Here is a 19,107-nt window from a genome sequence, read left to right as displayed (position 1 = left end):
CGTATTTGCTACCTGCCTGCTACTTTGAAAGGTAGCGTTGGCTGCAAATACGAGGTTTGGTGGGTTTCTATTTCCAGAAGTGGCGATGGGTGGGTAGGAGCACTAAGGTAGCGGGTGTGGCACCAGCGGGGATCGTGTCCTTCTGCCAGCCTCGTTTTTTCTGACTGTGCCGCGAGACATGTTACCACGGTACCTGTTCGTTGATGTCGTACGAGGGACACGGAGGATGGCGTGATGACCACACGGACAACCTCCGATGTGGAAAAGGTTGTGTAATGGGAATGCGAGGTGGAGAGGAGCTATCGAGGTGTTTTGGAAGGTTGATGTTCAAATCCAAATAGCGACGGCTAGCGATACCGAGATGCGGGATGCGGAAATATTCAATGCCACCGCATCCACCGGCACTTTTGCATACCGCCGTTATCGCCTGGAGAGGTGGTAAAACTCTCGTCCGATGCGACCGCTGTATTAGGTCACACAACCAGCCGACTGCCCAACCTCAGTCTGGTGACATTGAAACACGAGGTGATCAACCACGTCGACAACATGCGTATACGGTACGGTACGTCAGGGACGAGATATGACGTCCCTGTGTCGGAAGCTTCAATGCGTGGATGCAACGCGCAGGCTAGCTCACCCGTTTTCGTCATGTTTCCAGCGATATTGACTGGCCGATCAGTGCCTGAAGCATGCTTAGGGTGAGCTTAAACGGCCGGGACATTACTGCTACGGGCATGGTTCAAGCCTGCAGGGACAGTGCAGCGCTGCATCTGCATGGATACGAGGAATGACGGTGGGGAAATAGGTGGAGGGTCAATGTTACTTTGTTTAGTCGCCAGGTTGGAAGACGGTAGAACAGAACAAACCCCTCACACCCTGACCATCGTCCGTGGGCTATAAAGAGTTCCGCGAACGGCGCTGCACAAAGGGTCATCATCCTCAGCAAACTTTCAAAAGCAATTCACACAGTACCCAGTTTATAACTCCCTTTACAACACTCGCTTTTGAAGTTCTTCCACACCACACACAACTCGCCAAGATGAAGTACACCGTCGCCATCACCACGCTCGTCGCCAGCGCAATGGCTACTGCCATCTCCTCCGACTGCCCCAAGCCCTCTGCCACCGCCACCGCCACCGGCAGCGCGCCCTCGTCGACCGCCTCAGGCGAGGCCCTCCCCACCGGCTACTTCGGTGTCATCTCCTCCCGCAGCGCCTCGCCCATCCACCTCCAGTCCCTCACCGCACGCGGCGGAAAGTTCTACCTCGGCGGCGGTCCCCCCTCGTCCTACTGCCCTCCCAACATCCCCGCCGAAGCCTGCCCTGCCGGTAACACCACCGTTCTGGCTGGCGGTCAGGGAACTCTTGCTCTGGGCGTTGTCGTCCCCGGTGGCCAGGAGGTCTACGTTGCGCCCGGCGGTGCTCTGCAGTACACTGTTGCCCACTCCGTCTCCAAGCCCGAGGGCTCCGACGTCACTGGCTTCAGCCGCACTGCGCCTGCCAACGGCAACGTCTACGGATACCTCGACTACGAGACTGGCTTTGTTGCCTGCCCGGCTGGCGAGGGTGAAGGATACCAGGTCTTCGGCGCCGTTGAGGATGGTGAATTCGGCGATGACTGCCTTGGCTTCACCGCTCTTGCTGGTAAGTTCTCTGCTTCTTCTGACATGTTGGATTTTTGCTAACGATTTTCTAGTTGCCACCGACGATGCTGGTGCCTGGCAATACTAGATCTCTCTCTAGCACCTGGAAATGGTGATAGTGGGATCTTTAATGTCTGTTGGATAATGAACATGAAGTGGTAGATGGAGATACCCATGCTGTACATATGACGCTCCTTAATGACCCGGGCACAAAAGTAATATAATAGTAATGCCTTGACACGATTCTTCGACTTTTATTCTTTGCCTTCCAATACTGCTCTGATGCGATTGACTTCCTCTTCAGCTGTGCCTTTTGTGCTTGTCCAAACAGCTACAGTCTTTTCCCTACTCTTCATGCCTTTGATAACTTGAACATCAGACTTGGCAACTCGAAGCGCATCAGCAATGACTTCCCTCACCGCCCTGTTCGCCTGTCCTTCTTTCGGTTGAGCGGCAACGCATATCTCAATGCGGTCATCAGAGACCGCTGCGATGCCTTCGCGGTGCGCACTAACCCCAGGCTTGACATGACACAGCAATTGAATGACTCCTGTGCAGTTCTTTGCGGACTTGGAAGCCACAAAACGTATCGCGGGACCGGACATTGACCGCGTTGGCGCATGTGACTGCGATGAACGGTGCAAGAAAGGTCAGCTGGCTTCGCGTGCAAGCCTCCGCATGCGGCTGAACCGGCAAAGCCGATCGCAACCGCCCATTCCACACCAGGATTAGACCACACACCACCCAACCAATCGCTTTCCCAGCGGCTTGCCAAACACCCCCAAGCGCTCCTACCAGCAAGAAGAGCCCTCTACACAGCCCTACTCACCAAATGCACACACATCTCCTCCGTTCCACAGCATGCGCAAAAGCCACGTTGACACCACCCATGCCGTGCCACCTCCCTAAAGCGTGCTGGCGGCAACCGGGGCGGTAGTGGGGGCTTTCTTACGGTACCTAACGCGTTACCGGTCCTAAGATAAAGACTACTTCCCCTAAGTGATAAATTTGACGAGAGCCTCATCAGAGCTTCCCTTAAGTACAGGTGCACACGATGGAGGGAAAATTCAGCAACACGTAATTAGGTAAGAGATTGTGCGCGATCAGGCGCAGATAAAAGGCTGCCCCCCCTCGCTCGAGTTTGTAGTTTTTAATTATTTTGCATTTCCTCTTCGTGAGTTGGAATAAGAGTGTTGTTGTACGCATTGCGATATTAGCATTTTTCTGCTTGATAGATTGAAAGCCATTTTATTATTGGTAAAGACACTCATAACAAAAGGTAAGGAATCACAGCAATTGCTTTTGATGACGTGTTGCGACGTGGTGGTTTGTTATCTAGAAGTCGCACTTCTGCGACGACCAACCCGCAAACAATCCCATCTTTCCCACAGTTCTGCCCACGACACACAGCAAATCGCATGACTAACACAACTCCCAGCAACATGACTTCCGCACCCACAATACAGCCCAAGTTCCTGCCCAACAAGCATGACCTAGGCATCGTCGCAGTCGGCTTCAGCGGCGGCCAGGTAAGCCCATCCACCATCACCTCTCTTCCCCAGCTCAAAATAACCAACAACACCCCCCTAGCCCAAAGCCGGCGTCGACGCCGCGCCCATGGCCCTCATCGAAAACGGCCTCATCAAGCAACTAGAAGAAGACCTAGAATTCAAAGTCAGCTACGACGGCCAAGTCCACAACTACTCCGAACTACAACCCGCCGACGACCCACCCCACCGCAAAATGAAGCGCCCCAAATTCGTCTCGGCTGTGACGAAGCAAGTCAGCGACCAAGTCTACGCCCACGCCAAAGCAGGGAAACTGGTTCTGACTCTCGGCGGCGACCACTCCATCGCCATCGGCACTGTTTCTGGGACTGCGAAGGCGGTAAGAGAGAGGCTGGGTAAGGATATTGCGGTGATTTGGGTGGATGCGCATGCGGATATCAACACGCCTGAGTCGAGCGAAAGTGGCAATATTCATGGTATGCCGGTTAGCTTTCTGACGGGGATTGCGGAGGAGAAGGAGAGGGAGGATGTGTTTGGGTGGCTTACGAAGGATCACTTGATCAGTCCGAAGAAGTTGGTTTATATCGGGTTGAGGGATATCGATAAGGGGGAGAAGGATATCTTGAGGAGGTGGGGCATCAAGGCGTTTAGTATGCATGAAATTGACAGGTATGTTAGGCGGTTTTTGGAAGCCCGGAGAGGGTTGCTAACAGGACGATAGGCATGGTATCGGCAAAGTCATGGACATGGCACTGGGCTGGATCGGAAGCGACACGCCCATTCACCTCTCCTTCGACGTCGATGCTCTGGATCCCATGTGGGCACCTAGCACTGGCACGCCCGTTCGCGGTGGTTTGACGCTGCGCGAGGGTGACTTCATCGCTGAGTGCGTTGCTGCGACTGGGCAGCTTATTGCGCTGGATCTTGTGGAGGTTAACCCTAGCCTTGATGCTGAGGGTGCTGGTGACACTGTCCGTGCTGGTGTTTCCATCGTTCGTTGCGCGCTTGGCGATACCCTGTTGTAATTTTCTATGACGGATGGGGTTCTAGAGACATTTGGTCAGGGCAAATATAGACGGTATCTTTAGACAGTCAATGACGCAAGTTCACAGAATGCCCGCATTACGTGTCGCAATAGTTTGCTGCCATACAAAAATCCGTACATGTTGTATTTTTTGCCGGGGCATTTGCAATCCGATAATTCACTCTCAACGTGGCATATTTCTTCATCAAGAGAGCCGCCCTCTGGGTTCTTCCACCTCCGTTTGCAATTGCTTTTTTGAAAATTTCTCTGCAAATAAGGTTTGCAGTGGGGTGAATATTGAACGGCCACCCTTAAATGTCGCTTTGGCATCAGTGCTCTCGCTTCTGGACTCGCGCTTCTTGGGTCTCCTTCCGCTAGGCGCACCATGCTCTTGCAGCATCGAGTCTGGATCTGAGCCCGAAATCGGCCGTCCAGTACGTTTTAAAAGAGGGGAGTCCATCGGAAGCATATGGCGTTGCGAATAAGGTATCCTAGGCAGTTCATATGTAAGTTCCACGTCGTCAGGCCTGGTTATCACCGCCGGGACAATAGGTGAAAATCCTCTAGGATTGTCGCGCGATGCCTTGTTGGCTCCAGCATTTCTCGAGCCGTCTTGAGCTTCGTTGCGTTCTTGGGCGCGACCATAAGATCCCCAACGGCGGCGATTCGCTTGGCCAGCCGGTTTCCTGCTCGCCAAGATACATGCTGGACAGGCACTCACGAGGCCTACTCTGCCCTTAGCATAGCATGTCCTGTGGATCCAATGATCACAGGGAAGTCTGACCGCACCTGCGTTTACATGTGTTATCTGGGAATTGCAGATATTACACAAAACGAAACAATAGCGCTGCGTAGTGTCTGGGTTATAGAACATTTTCCCAGACTCTGGACAATAAAGAGTTGGCTGCAATTTTGTAAATATCGAGGGAAATGCTGTGATGGAGGGTGGCATAGCAACATAAGTCGAAGACAGTGGCGGTTGTGCCTGCTTCGTCCCGTCGTCCTGAAGAGTTTTATCGTCCGAGCCACTGAAAGTGTGGTCCGTGGCGGAATGCACGATACCGTCGGTTTTTGGACCAGCTTCTTCTGTGTCGTCCGTAGATCTAGTTGGTACCAAAGGGTCATATAGCTCACGTGCTAAAGAATCACTCCTATCTTTTACGAAGGTCTCAGGGGGAACAGAGCAGTCGTTCACCAATGTTCGGGGAACAGATGCATCGGCTTGGGATAGCGATGATAGATCGGCAGAACTGGTGGCTTCAATTTCCACTGTTTCCTCAGGCCGGTGCTCATTCAATGGTGCAGGCCCTACGAGCTGCCCTGAACCTCCTCGTTCGACAGTATGTAGCGGCTGTGCAAGAGACTCGGCTTCGAAACACTCATCGAAGGATCCTGTTTCATCGGTAGTATCGTCATCTGGCTCAAGGCAGCATAAACCCTTGAACGCATGCTCTGATGATGGGTCTATGCTCGCTTCCTGGATTTGATCGTCGAGAGTGTGGATATTCCAACGGTTTGCCGGTTTATCTTGTAGCATGTTTACAATCCAATTGGAGGGAATGTGGTCACTTGGTGGTCCTGAGGAGTGTCGAAGAATTTCTATCCACATGGTGACGGCTTCGACGTTGGAGTGATACGCCTTCGCGCCAGAACCATGCGCATTCATGTGTGCTCCTAAGTCTTCGAGCGTGCGCGATTTCAGGACGGTCCACATTTCCAAGAATACGCAGCCAAAGGACCAGATATCAGACGATGAGCTACGTTCGGTGTAGGCCATGACTTCAGGAGCGCAATAACGGGGAGTCGTAGGCGCTGCGGTCGCTGTGACGCTACTGCCACTGCTGGACCAATCGAGTGCTGTCCCGAAGTCAGTGAAGTAGACCTGGTCGCCCTTGATAAGTACGTTTGACGGCTTGATGTCTTTGTGTCGGATACGATTGTCGTGTAGATAGCATAGCGCGGAAGACAGACAGCCGAAGAAAGGTCTTAAGAAGGATCGGGAGTTCTCGTCAAAATCTGTTTTCTCCAGAAACGTCTGCAGATTCGCATCGGCTACCGGGAGCATGACGATGGCTACGTATTTCTTGTCCGTATAACTGCCGACCAACTCAACGAGGTGCTTGTGGGATAGCTTCTTGAGATTACATAGCTCTTTCGTGAACTCTTTCAAGACTTGTTTATCCTTCTTAAAGGTCTTTCCTCTCAGTATGAGCTTGCGTGCATACTCCTTATGACTTATGGTGCTGACGACGCGATCGACGTATCCGAATCCACCTTTGCCCAGCTCTCCAACCTTCTTGAGAGGTACCTCTTCAGATTCGCTGAAGTGTCCATGAGGCGCATCTCGCTCAAGATTTAGTGCTTCCCGGTTGTAGACGAGGTGTTGCAACTCGAGGAATCTGAGTCGTGCAGAATGCTCGCGCAGCTCCTCCGGTAGCGTGCTCTTGGTGAATGGGAAATAGACATCTGTAATGTCGCTGTCAATAAATAAGTCAATCGTGTCTAGCTGGCCAATCTTCCTGAGAATGCTATAAAGCCTTGGAACCCGGCTCCAGCGCTCCCGTGCACAGCGAGTCAACACATCTGCGATCTCGCGAATGTCGTTCTCCGTGAAGGGCGTCAAAGTGTCTTCAGCGTTGCGAGGGAACCATCTTCGTAAGAGGTCTTCTTCGAAGCCCTGCTGTGCCATTTGACGAGTTCGTCCAGCGAGAAATCGCTATATGCGCAAGGCCCGTATGAATCGGCGTCGTGAAAAGCGTAAAGAATTGTGGCAATGAGCGTAAACTGCGTACCTCATCCGCGAGCAACAATGGAAGTCATCATAGTTTTGCGGCAGCAATAGAACGAGTGGCGAGGCAGGGCAGCGTCTATGTGAGACGAAGGATGAGAGGGGTAGTAGGTACCGCTCCCAATCGTGCAGGTCGGCTCCTGCAGCTACCCTGCATCTATTCGTCGTCGAACAGATCGAAGCGAGATGCGCCACAACACTCAACCTCCGGGACCGTAACATGCAGCTTCGCCATCGTGTGTATTACAAAACCTCTTTCTAGGCTGGAAACTGCGCAAAAGTTCTCACCTGAAACACTCTTACTGAGCCGCAAGCTAGTCGACTGCTCAAAGCGGCTGTGTCGCGATCCAGCTTGTGTTGTTGATCGTACCTGCGCAGACTCTTCTGGGTCGATAGGTGCGCGGAAATTCTGTCGCTGCTGGAACTATTGCGCAGCACTAGCTTGCATAGACTGATATCCAGACAAGATGAGATCATACTTGTAGCTGAAGATCTGTTGCGGAAATGTTATGGTGTTGCTCGTCACGAATGGGGTCGGGAAGTAGCTTTCCTCAAGGCGTCACGCCCTAGCCCACATTCGACATAGCACTAACCACTAGAACAAACACAAGTTCCTTCCTACGAGTACTGCGGATATGACACTGAACTGAACAAGGAATATAGGTGCCTTTGACCCAGACTTTTGTATGGAATAGCTATGTTGGTCGGTCGCATCACAGCACTAACGCGATTTCACGGCCCTTTTCGTTGGTGCCGACCACACCCATCAACCCTGCACTCAACTTGACCACACCTCCTAGCACATTGTCGCATTATGTTCAATTGACCAAGTCGCTCATGGTTCGCGCAATCAAACCTCTAGTCTCTCTTACAATCACATGTAGGAGCTAGTTCGGCAACATTCGGCGCGTCAAGCTTGCAAAAGCCATACGTCATGGCGTCAACGCCGACTTCCGTTGGTCGACCCGCAAGCACCCGGCGAGTGGGTGGGTGTCGGTAAATAAAACTTTGGTTTTGATAAACACTCTTTTGGTTCAATTTTCAAGGATTGCGAGTGCCACTTTGGTAGTCAAGACTGAACAATGCTGTCGCCGACTCGTATGTCGCTGTTGCCGGGTGGTATTAGGGAATTGGTGTCTGCACCCACGATGAGGTCGCGCACGGCATCGCTATGTCGGACAGGAGCTTTGCTAAGCGGGAACTATGGGAAGAGCTTGGAACAAAAGAGGATGATCACCATCGAGCAATTGGATAAGAGGAGAGATAGTACGTTATTCTCCTTGCTCAGCCTACTTCCCCTGGTACAAAACCTCAGCTACTAACAACCCCATCACAGACCGTGAGCGCGTAGTCATTCTGGGATCCGGTTGGGCCGGCTTCACAGTCGCACGCAGTCTTGACTCATCCAAATTTCAAACCCTCGTCGTATCGCCGCGGTCCTACTTTGCTTTCACCCCTCTCCTTGCCTCCACCGCAGTAGGCACCTTGGAATTCCGCACCGCGCTCGAACCCGTGCGGAGCCGGCGAACCAAAGTCGATTTCTTTCAAGGATGGGCCGACGACGTAGATTTCAAGAACAGGACGATTACGATTGAAGAGGCGGTTGACGACCCGAAGCAAGGTGTCGCACTAACCACGGACCGCCACGCTGGAGAAACGGCGGAAGAGAGGGAGGCAGAGAAAAAGAAGGAAGCGAAAGTAGGGAAGCTGTTTGACGTGGAGTACGACAAGTTGATTGTCACGGTGGGATGTTATAGTCAGACATTCAGTACGCCGGGTGTGAAAGAACACGCCTTCTTCCTCAAAGATGTAGGCGATGCGCGCAGGATCCGGAATCGCATCTTAGCATGCTTTGAAGGCGCCGCTCTACCCACTACGTCTATCGAGATGAAGAAGCAGCTACTCAACTTCGCCGTTGTGGGCGGTGGACCCACCGGTATCGAATTCAGCGCGGAACTGCACGACCTGATCAACGAGGATATGAAGAAACTGTACCCGGAACTTGTTCAGTACCACAAGATTACTGTTTACGATGTCGCGGAGAAGGTACTTCCGATGTTTGATCAGAAACTCGCGGGGTATGCGATGCAAAAGTTCAAGCGTAAGGGGATTGATATCAAGACGAGTCATCACGTTGAAGAGTTGAGGCCGGGGGCTCCTGCGGAAAGGAGCTTTTCGGATGATGTGGATGATTACCATTTGTATACGCTCAAGGTGAAGGAAGAGGGCGAGATTGGGGTGGGAATGTGTGTATGGAGTACGTTTCCCTTCTCTTTTAAATCCTCACGCTTCACCCAGAAGTATGAGACAACAATACTAACCCCACCACAGGCACAGGACTAATGCAAAACCCCTTCGTCGACCACGCCCTCTCCTCCGTCCGCGAAGCACCCACAGATCTCTACCTCCCCTCCTCCTCCCCATCATCTATCCAATCCAGTACCCCAGGCAAAGACGTAAAATGGATAGTAAAGAAAGACCCTAAGTCCGGGTCCATCATAACAGACGACCACTTGCGCGTCAAACTCATCCCATCAACCTCAGAACAGTCAGAGGAGTCGACGCAAGAAGCAATCCACCCCTCCGTCTTCGCCCTTGGCGACTGCGGGATAATCGAATCAACAACCTACCCCGCCACCGCGCAAGTCGCGTCCCAAAAAGCTTTCTGGTTGGCAAAACGCCTCAACAAAGGCGACATTTCTCCCTCCTCCTCTAAAGGTAAGTTATAACCATACAAAGTACCTGTAAGACCTACACTAACTTCGTTTCTTCACCTCTGCAGGCTTCACATACCGCGACCTCGGAACACTAGCTTACATCGGTAACTGGAATGCGTTGTTCCAAGGAGGCGGGAAATGGGGTGGGAGGCTCCAAGGGTATGTAGCGTGGATTATTTGGCGGGGAGCGTATTTGACGCGGACGGTGAGTTGGCGGAATAAGGTCTTAGTGCCGGTTTATTGGGTGGTTAATTGGATATTTGGGAGGGATGTTTCGAGGTTTTAGGGGGTGTCGTGGTGGCATGTAAGGTATGAGATGCGAGCTTTCCTTTGGGCTGTTGGGCGATGTAGAAATGAAATCGGTGTCTACTCAGTCTCAGTCTTTTCGAGTAAAGACGAGTAAGCGCATGTATAAGATACTTGCATAATACGAATTCCGTTCAAATTGACGCTTGTGCTAACGATGCCGTGTCCACATACGTAGCAAGCGACCCAATACTCCGCCGAAGCGATATCTGCTATAGCAATAAGCGTGGGTATCCAATCACCTTCTGATTCCCGTATACTCCAGACAAAACGCCCATACAAGATGTTTCTCCCAACGCCTATAACATATCCCACCCCAGAGCAAATCTCACTTCTTCGCACCCCCCAAATACCCCACCACATCCCCCGCCCTCTCCAACCTCGCCCTCGTCTCCGGTAACCCCTTGTTCAACCTCTGCAACCCGGTGACCGCCCTCTCCCAATTCCTCTCCACCTCATCTTGCCTCTGCAGCGCCTCCACGTCCGCTACTTCCCCATCTCCATTCGCAGCAGCATCTTTCTGCAACGACTCCTGAATTTCCGCCCACACCCTATCCTCCTCTTCAAACCCCTTCATCCATGTCTCCGCCGCAACTTTAGGTGTCGTACGCCGTTGCTGGCTTATCTTCGCGATGAGCGCGTCGCGTTTCGCTACTGTGGATGATAGTTGACTCCGCAGTTTATCGTCGAAGGGTTCGTATTCCACAGTCTCTACCATGGACTCTCCTTCCGCTCCTCCTCCTCCATTCCCATTCACAACCCCATCCATCATATCCCCCTCATTCCCACTCTCCACAACATCGATCCCGTTGATACTAACATTATGCCTTATCCCCTGCAGCACTTTCGCAACAAATATCTCAACGAGATCTTCAACCGAGCGCCGCAGTTCGTCTGGCGCATCGCCGTTTGTGTCAGACGAGGGCACGGGCGGGAGGTGCAGATCGAGTTTTTGGCGCGCGGCGGTGCGGATTTGGGATGTGAGGAAGGTGAGGTCTGAGGGAGATTGGAGCTCGATTTTGCGGTGGGAGGCGTCCATTGTGTGTAGTTTGGTTGGGGGGGTTGCTGTTGCGCGGGTGCGCTGTGGTGGGGGTTGTGGGTCGGGTGCGCTCTTTTAATTACATGTAAGGTTTGCGCGGGGGATGTTGTTGAGGCTCTTCTGAGTGGTGGAGGGATCTCGTGTCGTGGAATGCGGGTCGTCGTTGTGGTGGTCGACTTTGTTATGGTTCTTGTTTGCGCACGCGGAACGTGGACCGCGCGCGTCTTCGCAGCCTTATCAGCACGCGTTATCGGGGCCGAGGTGTGGGGCTGCCGGTCCCTCGACGCTGCGATGAGTCCTCGAATAGCACAGTCGACACAGTTGAAGGTAGGATAATGTATCGTTAAACGTGTATTGTGTGGTTTGGAGTACATCCTTACAGACTAATCCTAGATCCCCGTTGAGCAGCGAGTAAACGCATCCCGCAACGCCATAATCCATCCAGTCCAATCTCATGATATACAGCCATCAAACCAAAACGCCCATGATTACATGCTAAACGCCTATCACAACCCATATAAACATGACCTCAATACCGCATTATCCATAAAAATCCCAAAGCATATGCACATCCATTATCCAAGGACCGCCGCCTGCATCATACCCGCGCATCTCTACACAGGTACTTCGCACCGCCCCATCGATGTTCTATGACGGGAACATATTCCTAACCTCCTCATCCGTGATAATGATATCCTGAACGGGATCCTGTCGTCGCTCGAGATCGTCGAAGTGGTAGTCGACATAGGAAGGGAGGAACATCTCTACAGCACACACTGTCGTTAGCCTCGGTCCATACCATCCAGCCTCGTAACCAAACCCTCTATAGCGAGAAGAGAAGAGAAGAGGAAACACATACCTTGATTCCAATCAAACCCCTGACTAGCCTTGACACAAGTGATCAGCCTAAGCCCCTCCTCCTCCTCTCCCACATTGATAACAGTATGTTCCTGCCGCGAAAACGTCTCGCTCATCAGGCTCTCCCGGCGCCGCATACTGCTCGCGCCGCTCTGTGGACTACCAGACGACGAAGAAGAAGGTGTGGAGCCATAGCTACCACCCGCGCTACCGTAGGAGAAGCGGTTTGGGGAAGGTGTGAAGTTGTAGTTGTAGGTATTCGGGGTTGAGGGTGTGGACGCCGCGAACGAGGATGAAGACGAGGAGGAGTCGTGGTGGTGAGAAGACGCAGGGCCCTTGCCCTTACGCTTCGGTATCGCGATGGCGGTGGACGACGACGACATGACGGGCTCGATCGGTGGGTAGATAGATGTAGGGGTAGTAATGAGATAAGGATCAAGAGGACCAGACCAGCAGACAGCCGTTATGAATCAATCATACAATTACCCAAAAGACCAGAGACAAGTAGAAGAGAGGAAGAACAACGAGGAGTCAAACAGTCATACCCCCGGCCACCCATCCGCGGTACAGCCCGCCCAGTCCAAGTCCGCGGTGGCAGCGCAACCCGTAGGCTGTAGCCTCGCGTCTGCCTGACCTTGACTCCTCACACCCCGGACTCGCGGCCGATCGACAAGGGCGGACGCAAGGTGTAGCGCTGTGATTGGCCGAGTGGGGACATTCCGCTCACGCCTCACTGTATCGGCGTGGGGCACGTGTGACAGGCACCCGCTCCGCACCTGGCACCTTGGTGTCTTGCTTGCGTCTTGCGTATGCATGAGGCGTGTGTTGCGTGGTTGCATCCCGCATGATGCATGCATTAGGTAGGGGAAGCTGGTAGCGGCTTGTATACCTGTTATCTCTCCTTATCTTGATGGTATTGAGTGGTGAAGCCGACGCATCCGGTGCCATTTATGATGGATTGAGTGAGTGATTCATCGTTCGAGCTATCACTGCACATGCTAGAGGTATGATTGCGATTGCGAATATGTGGGGGGGAATCAGGTCATTCGGGTACTGGGCGAGACAGGTGACGTAGCGACGAGGGTGCAGTTATCGCCTGTCGGTCCGTACCTGACATGCACATCGGAACAACGCACGCATATCCACGCACCACTGAGCTGTTCATCACGGTAATGGTCTTTCAAAATGACGAGCTACAAACGCTCAATTCCATTGGGACAAGATAAACCACACACCAGCGCAGTCTGCGTCAGTCACAACCGCGCAGATTGCTTCCAGAAACACCATCGCATACTCGCATACGCGTTCCTATGTATCGTACAAAATAACTGTGGATATCGCTCGTGTGTTCGCTCGCTCGCAAGAACTCTGAAAACTGCCAATCAAAACAGCGAGGTAGGAACTCGGATGCCTGCCGACGAACTCGTATTAGTAGCGAGAGACTTTGAAAAGTAAAAAAAGTAGATGAACAAAAGGACTGCATAACCTCCATAAACAGCGCGCTAGAAACCAGAAAAACAAACGATCACAGAACAACCACCAAAAGGAAGCAACTGCGAAAACGGAATCAGACATGTCCACCGTATCCTCAGCAGCAGCCCAAACCAGTCCTTTCACCGGGGGTGGGGGTATCCTCGAAAATATAGGAGATGCGCCCAATATACGCCTATACTCCGGGCTGATGACTAGATGATTCGTAGAGACGGGATTTTTGTTCCGCGTTGGTGTTGGGTAGTAATGAGAAAGGAATCGGAAAGGAGTGGTAGGTAGATGTAGTCGGGCGTCAAACAGCAGGAAAGACGTAGTAATAATCGGGGGTATCGTATCTTTTTCGTGACGTTGTGTACGCAATGTCGCGCGCAGGGAGGAGACGAATCTACCATCCCTTCTTACGGGCGAATCGCTTGTTGAGGAGGACCAGGACCTTGGTCACGTTGAACTGGACATATTCAAGGTCCAGATCTTCTTGGTTAACGTAAAGCACCAGTGAGCCGGCCACCCCAGTGAGCCGGCCACTTTTTCTTGGCATCGCGAACACCATGTACGAAACATAAAATTACTCTACATCCTCTACAGATCCTTCGTACGATGTAGCTACATTAGATTCAGAATCTTCTTCTGCATCTTTCTGACACGTACGAGCGTTGTGTCCAGTCTCTCCACAGTTGCCACAGCGCCGTTGAGCTGGCTGGGTCCTTTTTTGACTACCTCTACTACTACCCTTATTAGACCTCGTACAAGCAGCAGAAGCACTTTCAGCTACCTGCAATGCGCCTGCACCAAACTCTAGTGTACCGCCTGTCTGAATTCGCTTCCTTTTGCGCCCTCTGCGCTTTGTTAACTCTGCTACTTGCTCTTCAAGCTCTCGTACGCGGGCTTTGATAAGAACATTTTCATGCAGCATCTCTTCAGCTCCTTTAACAAGCTTTGAGAAGCCTTCTTGAGCACTTGTTGGAGATCGTACGAATGATTCCCTTACTAGCCTTGATTGCGACCCAAATTCGTACGTATTACTTGGTGTTCTAGACTGCCAGGGTGTTTCTGGTAGGACGACTGGTGGTGGCGTACGAAGACGGACCTCAAGGCGATCAAGGACCCTCTGCGCGTTGATAGGAACTAGTCCTGCTGCCTCAAAGGCCTTCTTGCAGTTCTCGTACGTGAATACGTCGAAAAACGCGTCTTTAAAGGCTGGAAGGAAGCCTTCTTTGTTGATGTGGTAGACGCGTCGGCGTGCCAAGTCTCGTACGCGCTGAGAGTACTTCAGCTTCAATGGCGAAAAACACACTACGTCAAGTGGCTGAAGTATGTGCGATGAATGAGCAGGCATACAGAGGGTTAGGATCTTTTGTTTGAGGCAGTAGTCCTTAAAATCCTGGTTGAGGTGGCTCTCATGGCCGTCTAAGACGAGCAGCCTGTACGACCCTACCTGACGCGACTTTGTATGCTCATCAAAGTGCTTTAACCACTCAAGGCCAAGCTGATTGTTTGTCCAGCCATTCTCTGATACAGAGAGCTTCCAGTCGTACGGTATTGAAGTCTCCTCGTACCATGCTGAGATATGGACGCGTCCCTTGTAGATGATGAAGGGCGGGGTCGCGTACCCAGCAGCGCAGATGCTCTGCACGACTGTAACCCACTCGCGATCGCCTGGCTGGATCAAGTTTGGTCTTGTACGACGTTCTGAGCCTGTGACTACTTTCATTGAGCCAATGACGCCCATCTGGAAGCCTGTCTCATCAAAGTTGTGGATGTCGTCGTCTGCAATGCCATACTTGGCTACTGTCTCTCGGACGAGCGTGAACCACGCGCCGATAATCTCTGGATCTTCTTGGAGTATCCTCTGACGATCTTTCGCTCGGTTGAAGGCCATCTTAAGCTCCTCCGTACGCTGAACAAAGCGCTCTGCCCAGTTCTTGCCAACGGGTGTCCCACCACGTACAGCTAGTAATTTATCTGCGATATCTGCTACCTCTTGCAGCCGGGGGGCAAACCCTCGGGAATTAAGCTCAAGGATATATCGTACGATCGTTTGCTCCTCTGTTAAGGTAAGCTTCTGGATTCCAGGTCGTGTTTGGTGTCGATTTGTGATTCCGTGCAGCCGATCAGAGAGCCGCTGATGTCGTACGCTAAAGGCAGCAGCAGCGCGTCGCAGGGTCTGAAATTGGCCTGAGGTATAGGCCTGAAGAGCAAGATCAATTCTGCCTTCGTTGTACGATAAGTTAGGCTTCTTTTGAGATAGCATTGTAGTTCGTACATGGTGTTCGCGATGCCAAGAAAAAGTGGCCGGCTCACTGGGGTGGCCGGCTCACTGGTGCTTTACGTTATCCTTTTGCATCTCTAGGAGATCGTCCAGCTTGAGATCGAGCTCGAGAAGGCCGCGATTCCGCCCTTTGTAGTGGAGGGAGATGACAAAGGTGCCGGGGAGTGGGCTTGTGAAGTTGAAGTAAATGTTGGCTCGCCTATTCTCCGGGACATTGCTCTTCTGGATCACGCCTTCTCGCTCGAGCTGCTGGTGGGTGAACTTGTAGGGTCCGAGGACTTGGTGTTTTTGCTGTTTCCTTGTCTTGCCTTCCGACTGACTGCGGACGTTGTGGAGATAAGACTTGTACGTATCAAGCTGGCTGACTAGGAAGCCATTGTGGTCGCGGATGGTGCGGAACACTTCCTCGAGCTTTCGTGTCTCTTCAATGACTTTTTCCTTCATGGAGCCCAAGTGCACCAGCTCTTGTTCGACTTCGTCGCGGAGCAATGAGAAACCGTCTTCCTTGTCAATCACGCCAAGGTCTTGCAGTTGGCTGAGCAGCTCCATGCTACGGATACCCTTCTTGACCATGACAGAGTCGTTTTTGGTCGTGGCAGCTGCTTCCGCGATCCTATCGAGGCGCAATGGTCGTCGCGTGATGGACGTATTGGAAGGGAGTGAGCGGAGGATCATGACGAATGTTGACTTGGCTTCCATGAAGAAGATCTCTTCTTGCGTAATGTCGAGCGCTGCGGTAAGGTCGTCAAGTGGCGTTTCCCACTTGCTGAACAATGGGAGATTGATAGCTCTGTTCTCCTTTCGGGGAAGCTGTGCTGGCGCAGAGCCGAGCTCGTTGAGAATGACACCTAGATGCGAACTGTCTTCTTTGGCCTGGGATTGTTAGTATAGTGATGCACATGGATGTGTGGGTTGCTTACTAGTTCAGCCGCATGTCGCTCCAATAGCGAGTGCGTCGCATACACTTCGTTCAGCGTAATAGAAAGCTCTAGATCCTTCTTAGACAAAGCAACGTAGTTGTCCATCTCGAGAGTATCGTAAAAGTCTTGCACCTCGCACAGGTCCAGCAGGAACTTGTTGATTCGCTCCTTGTTCTGGTGGATGAACGGCTGCAGCTTGACCATGTATGGCTCCTTGGCATACGACGGCTTGTTTGCGAGATTCTGCAGCATCTTGGCGATATACGTTAGTGTCCGCTTGGGGTTCTCTGCTGGCAGCACATCAATGAGCATGTATGACCTTGGTGTAACGATGGCGGGGTTGATGAAGCGCAGGAAGAAGAAGCCTCCGATGAGAGTGCATATGGTCTGGTCCTGGGCATCAGGGTACTTTCGTCTCGACAGACTTCGAATCTGCTTGCATATCCATCGGATGCCGTATGGCGTCTCCTCGAGGCCTTTGATGATGGTTGTGAGGAAGTTGTTGGCAATCTCCATGAGCATGTTGACTCGCGGTGTGATGATGCTCTGTACTGTCTCATTCTCGGCAGCCTGCTCTGCGGTAACGCCCTTGGGCAGATTTGGGGGAAGGTTTCCCTGGATCTCGAGCTCAGTAACCATCTTCTCGTATACCTTGAGCGGGTTAATCTCAAGGTCGAGATCCTTCAGCTCGATGAGCGAGTTGATCCTGTCCTGCAAGACGACCTTGAGGTAGCTCTGACCGGGTCCTCTGCGGGTATATGTGGTCATCATGCGCGAGACAGGTGTGTTGGCACGCAGGAGCGAGCTGTAGTCTGGGGTGTTGTCGAATTGATACGTGAGTACAGACTAGAGCGAGGTTAGTTGTGATGCGCAAAGCTGGAGGCGCAACTTACCTGGAACATGGTCAATAGCAAGTGTTCTTCGCGGCTCTCGTACTGGTTTCCGTAGATTGTGAACATGACAGTCTGTAGCAAGGCATCGATCTCGGCCATGGAGACGAGTCGGCATAGATGGGCAATATGGCGTGGCTCGGATTGAAGCAGGAAGAGCAGGTTGCCGTACTTCTGCGTCTTCTCGTCGTTGGGAAAGAAACCTTCCTGGAGTTCGAGGCCGTCTCCCAAGTGGTCGGCGACTTCATTCTGCTGCAGGGTAGTCAGTACAGGCGCGGGGTTTCTATAGCGTATGAGCGCACCTCTTCCAATGCCATGCGGTTCTGGATCAGCAGGGCTATTCGCGAGTCGAGATAGCGCACATCCTTTTCCAGGACGAAGTTCTTCTTGGATTGCGACGAGATCTTGGCCTTGAGTTCGCGGAGTATCTTCTGAGCTGCGAATGATTAGTCTACTGCGGCGCATTACAAGGCAATGGCGGCGTACCTCGGGCCAGGTCATCTTCAATCTCGAGCTCCTTGTCTTTGGCGGACATGGACAGGTACAGGGCTGTGACGGAGTAGCGCTTCGACTGGCGCACCGAGCGCGAGCCATCGTGCGACGACATTGTGTTCTGGCGCGAGACGGGGACAAACGACGACGAGGACGACGTCGAGGCCCGCGAGGGGGCATGCAGCATAGAGACCGCCATGGCTGGTCGGGGGTGTCGCGGCGAGAGCGACGGGCAGGAGGCGGTGACTTTGTTTCTTTGTGTGCGCGGTCGCGGTTGGGCGGGTTGGAGCAATCAGCGGCGGCGACGGGGGAATTGCAGCGGGAGGGCCCGTCCAGCGAGAGGTGGTGCAGAGTGCAGCGCAGTGCAGCGTGGGTTGTTGGTTGGATTAATTTAGGGGGTGCCTCAGGTCGCCGGTGGTCGCGAGGAGGGCGAGGGGTAGCTCAAACGGTGAGTGGTGGGAGACAATGGGCAGGCTGCGACATTCCAGATGGCGCGACTTCCAGTGGCAGCGTCCAGATGGCAGGAGCGACGGCGACGGCGACGGCGGGGTGAGAGTCTGAGGGACTCGTGGGTGCAGGCAGGCGGGAGGAGAGTGAAAGTGACTTGCAGTACTGGACGAGTATCGGCAGCGGACACAGATTCAGACCATGAATGGGTGTTTCAGTGTCGGCCAAGGTGGAGAGGGCCAAGGATGTGGAGGCCGCAGGTGGGACGTCAAACGAGGCAGGGGCAAACGGCCTCCCACAACAACGAGCACCAGATAGTAACGCGATGGAGTCCTGACATGGGAACCTTCAGCCGACATGGGTCCAACGCGACAGGCCCCATGCGCTGAAACCGTCGTCAGCTGCTCGCCTTCCCCTGACCGACCACCTCGACGTGCCTGAAGCAGCAAAGTGGTCCGCGCCCAACCGACGCCGCTGGTTCCTGGCTAAGCCCGACTAGCAGACGTCAAGCCCGACTCTCTTGACCAACTTATTGGACTCTCCGTCTGCATCTCGATCACATGGTCCATCTGGCCTGCTGCGCCGACGTTTAGTACCATCGACCCGCGTGGATAACTTGTGCATCTACCGGACGCATTCGCTGCCGACAGCTTAGCAACGCCTGTGGCGGCGGGCTGCACGAAAGATGTGGAGGTGGCCAGAGCGCGCCGTCTCGA

The 19,107-nt window shown here is 52.9% G+C and overlaps 8 protein-coding genes across 8 annotated transcripts; 3 read left to right on the top strand and 5 right to left on the bottom strand.

Annotated features, from left to right (window-relative positions):
• Positions 1–1,039: 1,039 nt before the first annotated feature.
• BKA58DRAFT_415206 (uncharacterized protein) lies at positions 1,040–1,730 on the top strand (the record flags this gene model as incomplete). Its single annotated transcript, XM_046172533.1, has 2 exons — positions 1,040–1,643; positions 1,696–1,730. The coding sequence occupies 2 exons, from the start codon at positions 1,040–1,042 to the stop codon at positions 1,728–1,730; spliced, it is 639 nt and encodes a 212-aa protein (XP_046019920.1).
• An 83-nt stretch (positions 1,731–1,813) lies between these two features.
• Positions 1,814–2,356, bottom strand: BKA58DRAFT_68069 (uncharacterized protein). Its single transcript, XM_046175715.1, has one exon. It carries the CDS (start codon positions 2,245–2,247, stop codon positions 1,897–1,899), a length of 351 nt encoding a protein of 116 aa, XP_046019919.1. The 5' UTR covers positions 2,248–2,356; the 3' UTR covers positions 1,814–1,896.
• Positions 2,357–3,084: 728 nt separating this feature from the next.
• Positions 3,085–4,175, top strand: BKA58DRAFT_406488 (arginase; the record flags this gene model as incomplete). Its single annotated transcript, XM_046171962.1, has 3 exons — positions 3,085–3,171; positions 3,233–3,819; positions 3,872–4,175. The coding sequence occupies 3 exons, from the start codon at positions 3,085–3,087 to the stop codon at positions 4,173–4,175; spliced, it is 978 nt and encodes a 325-aa protein (XP_046019918.1).
• A 1,383-nt stretch (positions 4,176–5,558) lies between these two features.
• On the bottom strand, positions 5,559–7,128 carry BKA58DRAFT_348520 (kinase-like domain-containing protein; the record flags this gene model as incomplete). Its single annotated transcript, XM_046168475.1, has 1 exon — positions 5,559–7,128. A coding segment is annotated over exon 1 (1,305 nt), but the record flags the coding sequence as incomplete, so codon positions are not given.
• A 982-nt stretch (positions 7,129–8,110) lies between these two features.
• On the top strand, positions 8,111–9,965 carry BKA58DRAFT_326421 (pyridine nucleotide-disulfide oxidoreductase-domain-containing protein; the record flags this gene model as incomplete). Its single annotated transcript, XM_046168068.1, has 4 exons — positions 8,111–8,228; positions 8,299–9,219; positions 9,294–9,680; positions 9,745–9,965. 4 exons carry the CDS (start codon positions 8,111–8,113, stop codon positions 9,963–9,965), a joined length of 1,647 nt encoding a protein of 548 aa, XP_046019916.1.
• A 348-nt stretch (positions 9,966–10,313) lies between these two features.
• BKA58DRAFT_370562 (uncharacterized protein) lies at positions 10,314–11,219 on the bottom strand (the record flags this gene model as incomplete). The annotated part of the gene is made up of 1 exon (XM_046168993.1): positions 10,314–11,219. The coding sequence occupies exon 1, from the start codon at positions 11,022–11,024 to the stop codon at positions 10,314–10,316; it is 711 nt and encodes a 236-aa protein (XP_046019915.1). The 5' UTR covers positions 11,025–11,219.
• Positions 11,220–11,576: 357 nt separating this feature from the next.
• Positions 11,577–12,435, bottom strand: BKA58DRAFT_67962 (uncharacterized protein). Its single transcript, XM_046175713.1, has 2 exons — positions 11,884–12,435; positions 11,577–11,788 (listed from the first exon to the last, which is right to left on the bottom strand). Exons 1-2 carry the CDS (start codon positions 12,263–12,265, stop codon positions 11,673–11,675), a joined length of 498 nt encoding a protein of 165 aa, XP_046019914.1. The 5' UTR covers positions 12,266–12,435; the 3' UTR covers positions 11,577–11,672.
• Positions 12,436–15,559: 3,124 nt separating this feature from the next.
• BKA58DRAFT_67945 (Rho GTPase activation protein) lies at positions 15,560–18,287 on the bottom strand. Its single transcript, XM_046175712.1, has 5 exons — positions 17,939–18,287; positions 17,755–17,888; positions 17,456–17,704; positions 16,563–17,408; positions 15,560–16,515 (listed from the first exon to the last, which is right to left on the bottom strand). Exons 1-5 carry the CDS (start codon positions 18,141–18,143, stop codon positions 15,688–15,690), a joined length of 2,262 nt encoding a protein of 753 aa, XP_046019913.1. The 5' UTR covers positions 18,144–18,287; the 3' UTR covers positions 15,560–15,687.
• Between the last annotated feature and the right edge of the window lie 820 nt (positions 18,288–19,107).

The sequence above is a fragment of the Alternaria rosae genome, assembly GCF_020736505.1.
Source record: "Alternaria rosae strain MPI-PUGE-AT-0040 chromosome Unknown BKA58scaffold_14, whole genome shotgun sequence".
NCBI classification, from domain to species: Eukaryota; Fungi; Ascomycota; class Dothideomycetes; order Pleosporales; family Pleosporaceae; genus Alternaria; species Alternaria rosae.
Note: the sequence above shows the minus strand (reverse complement) of the source record. Positions and strands in the feature narration are given on the sequence as shown.

Excerpts from the sequence above, each read along its gene's own strand:
- BKA58DRAFT_67962 (XM_046175713.1), bottom strand. The coding sequence starts at position 12,265 with ATGTCGTCGTCGTCCACCGCCATCGCGATACCGAAGCGTAAGGGCAAG. Across the intron at positions 11,789-11,883 it reads GGGGTTTGATTGGAATCAAG|AGATGTTCCTCCCTTCCTAT; the intron begins GTATGTGTTTCC and ends TGTGTGCTGTAG.
- BKA58DRAFT_68069 (XM_046175715.1), bottom strand. The coding sequence starts at position 2,247 with ATGTCCGGTCCCGCGATACGTTTTGTGGCTTCCAAGTCCGCAAAGAAC.
- BKA58DRAFT_67945 (XM_046175712.1), bottom strand. The coding sequence starts at position 18,143 with ATGGCGGTCTCTATGCTGCATGCCCCCTCGCGGGCCTCGACGTCGTCC. Across the intron at positions 17,409-17,455 it reads TGCTATTGACCATGTTCCAG|TCTGTACTCACGTATCAATT; the intron begins GTAAGTTGCGCC and ends ACCTCGCTCTAG. Across the intron at positions 16,516-16,562 it reads AGCGACATGCGGCTGAACTA|GCCAAAGAAGACAGTTCGCA; the intron begins GTAAGCAACCCA and ends TAACAATCCCAG.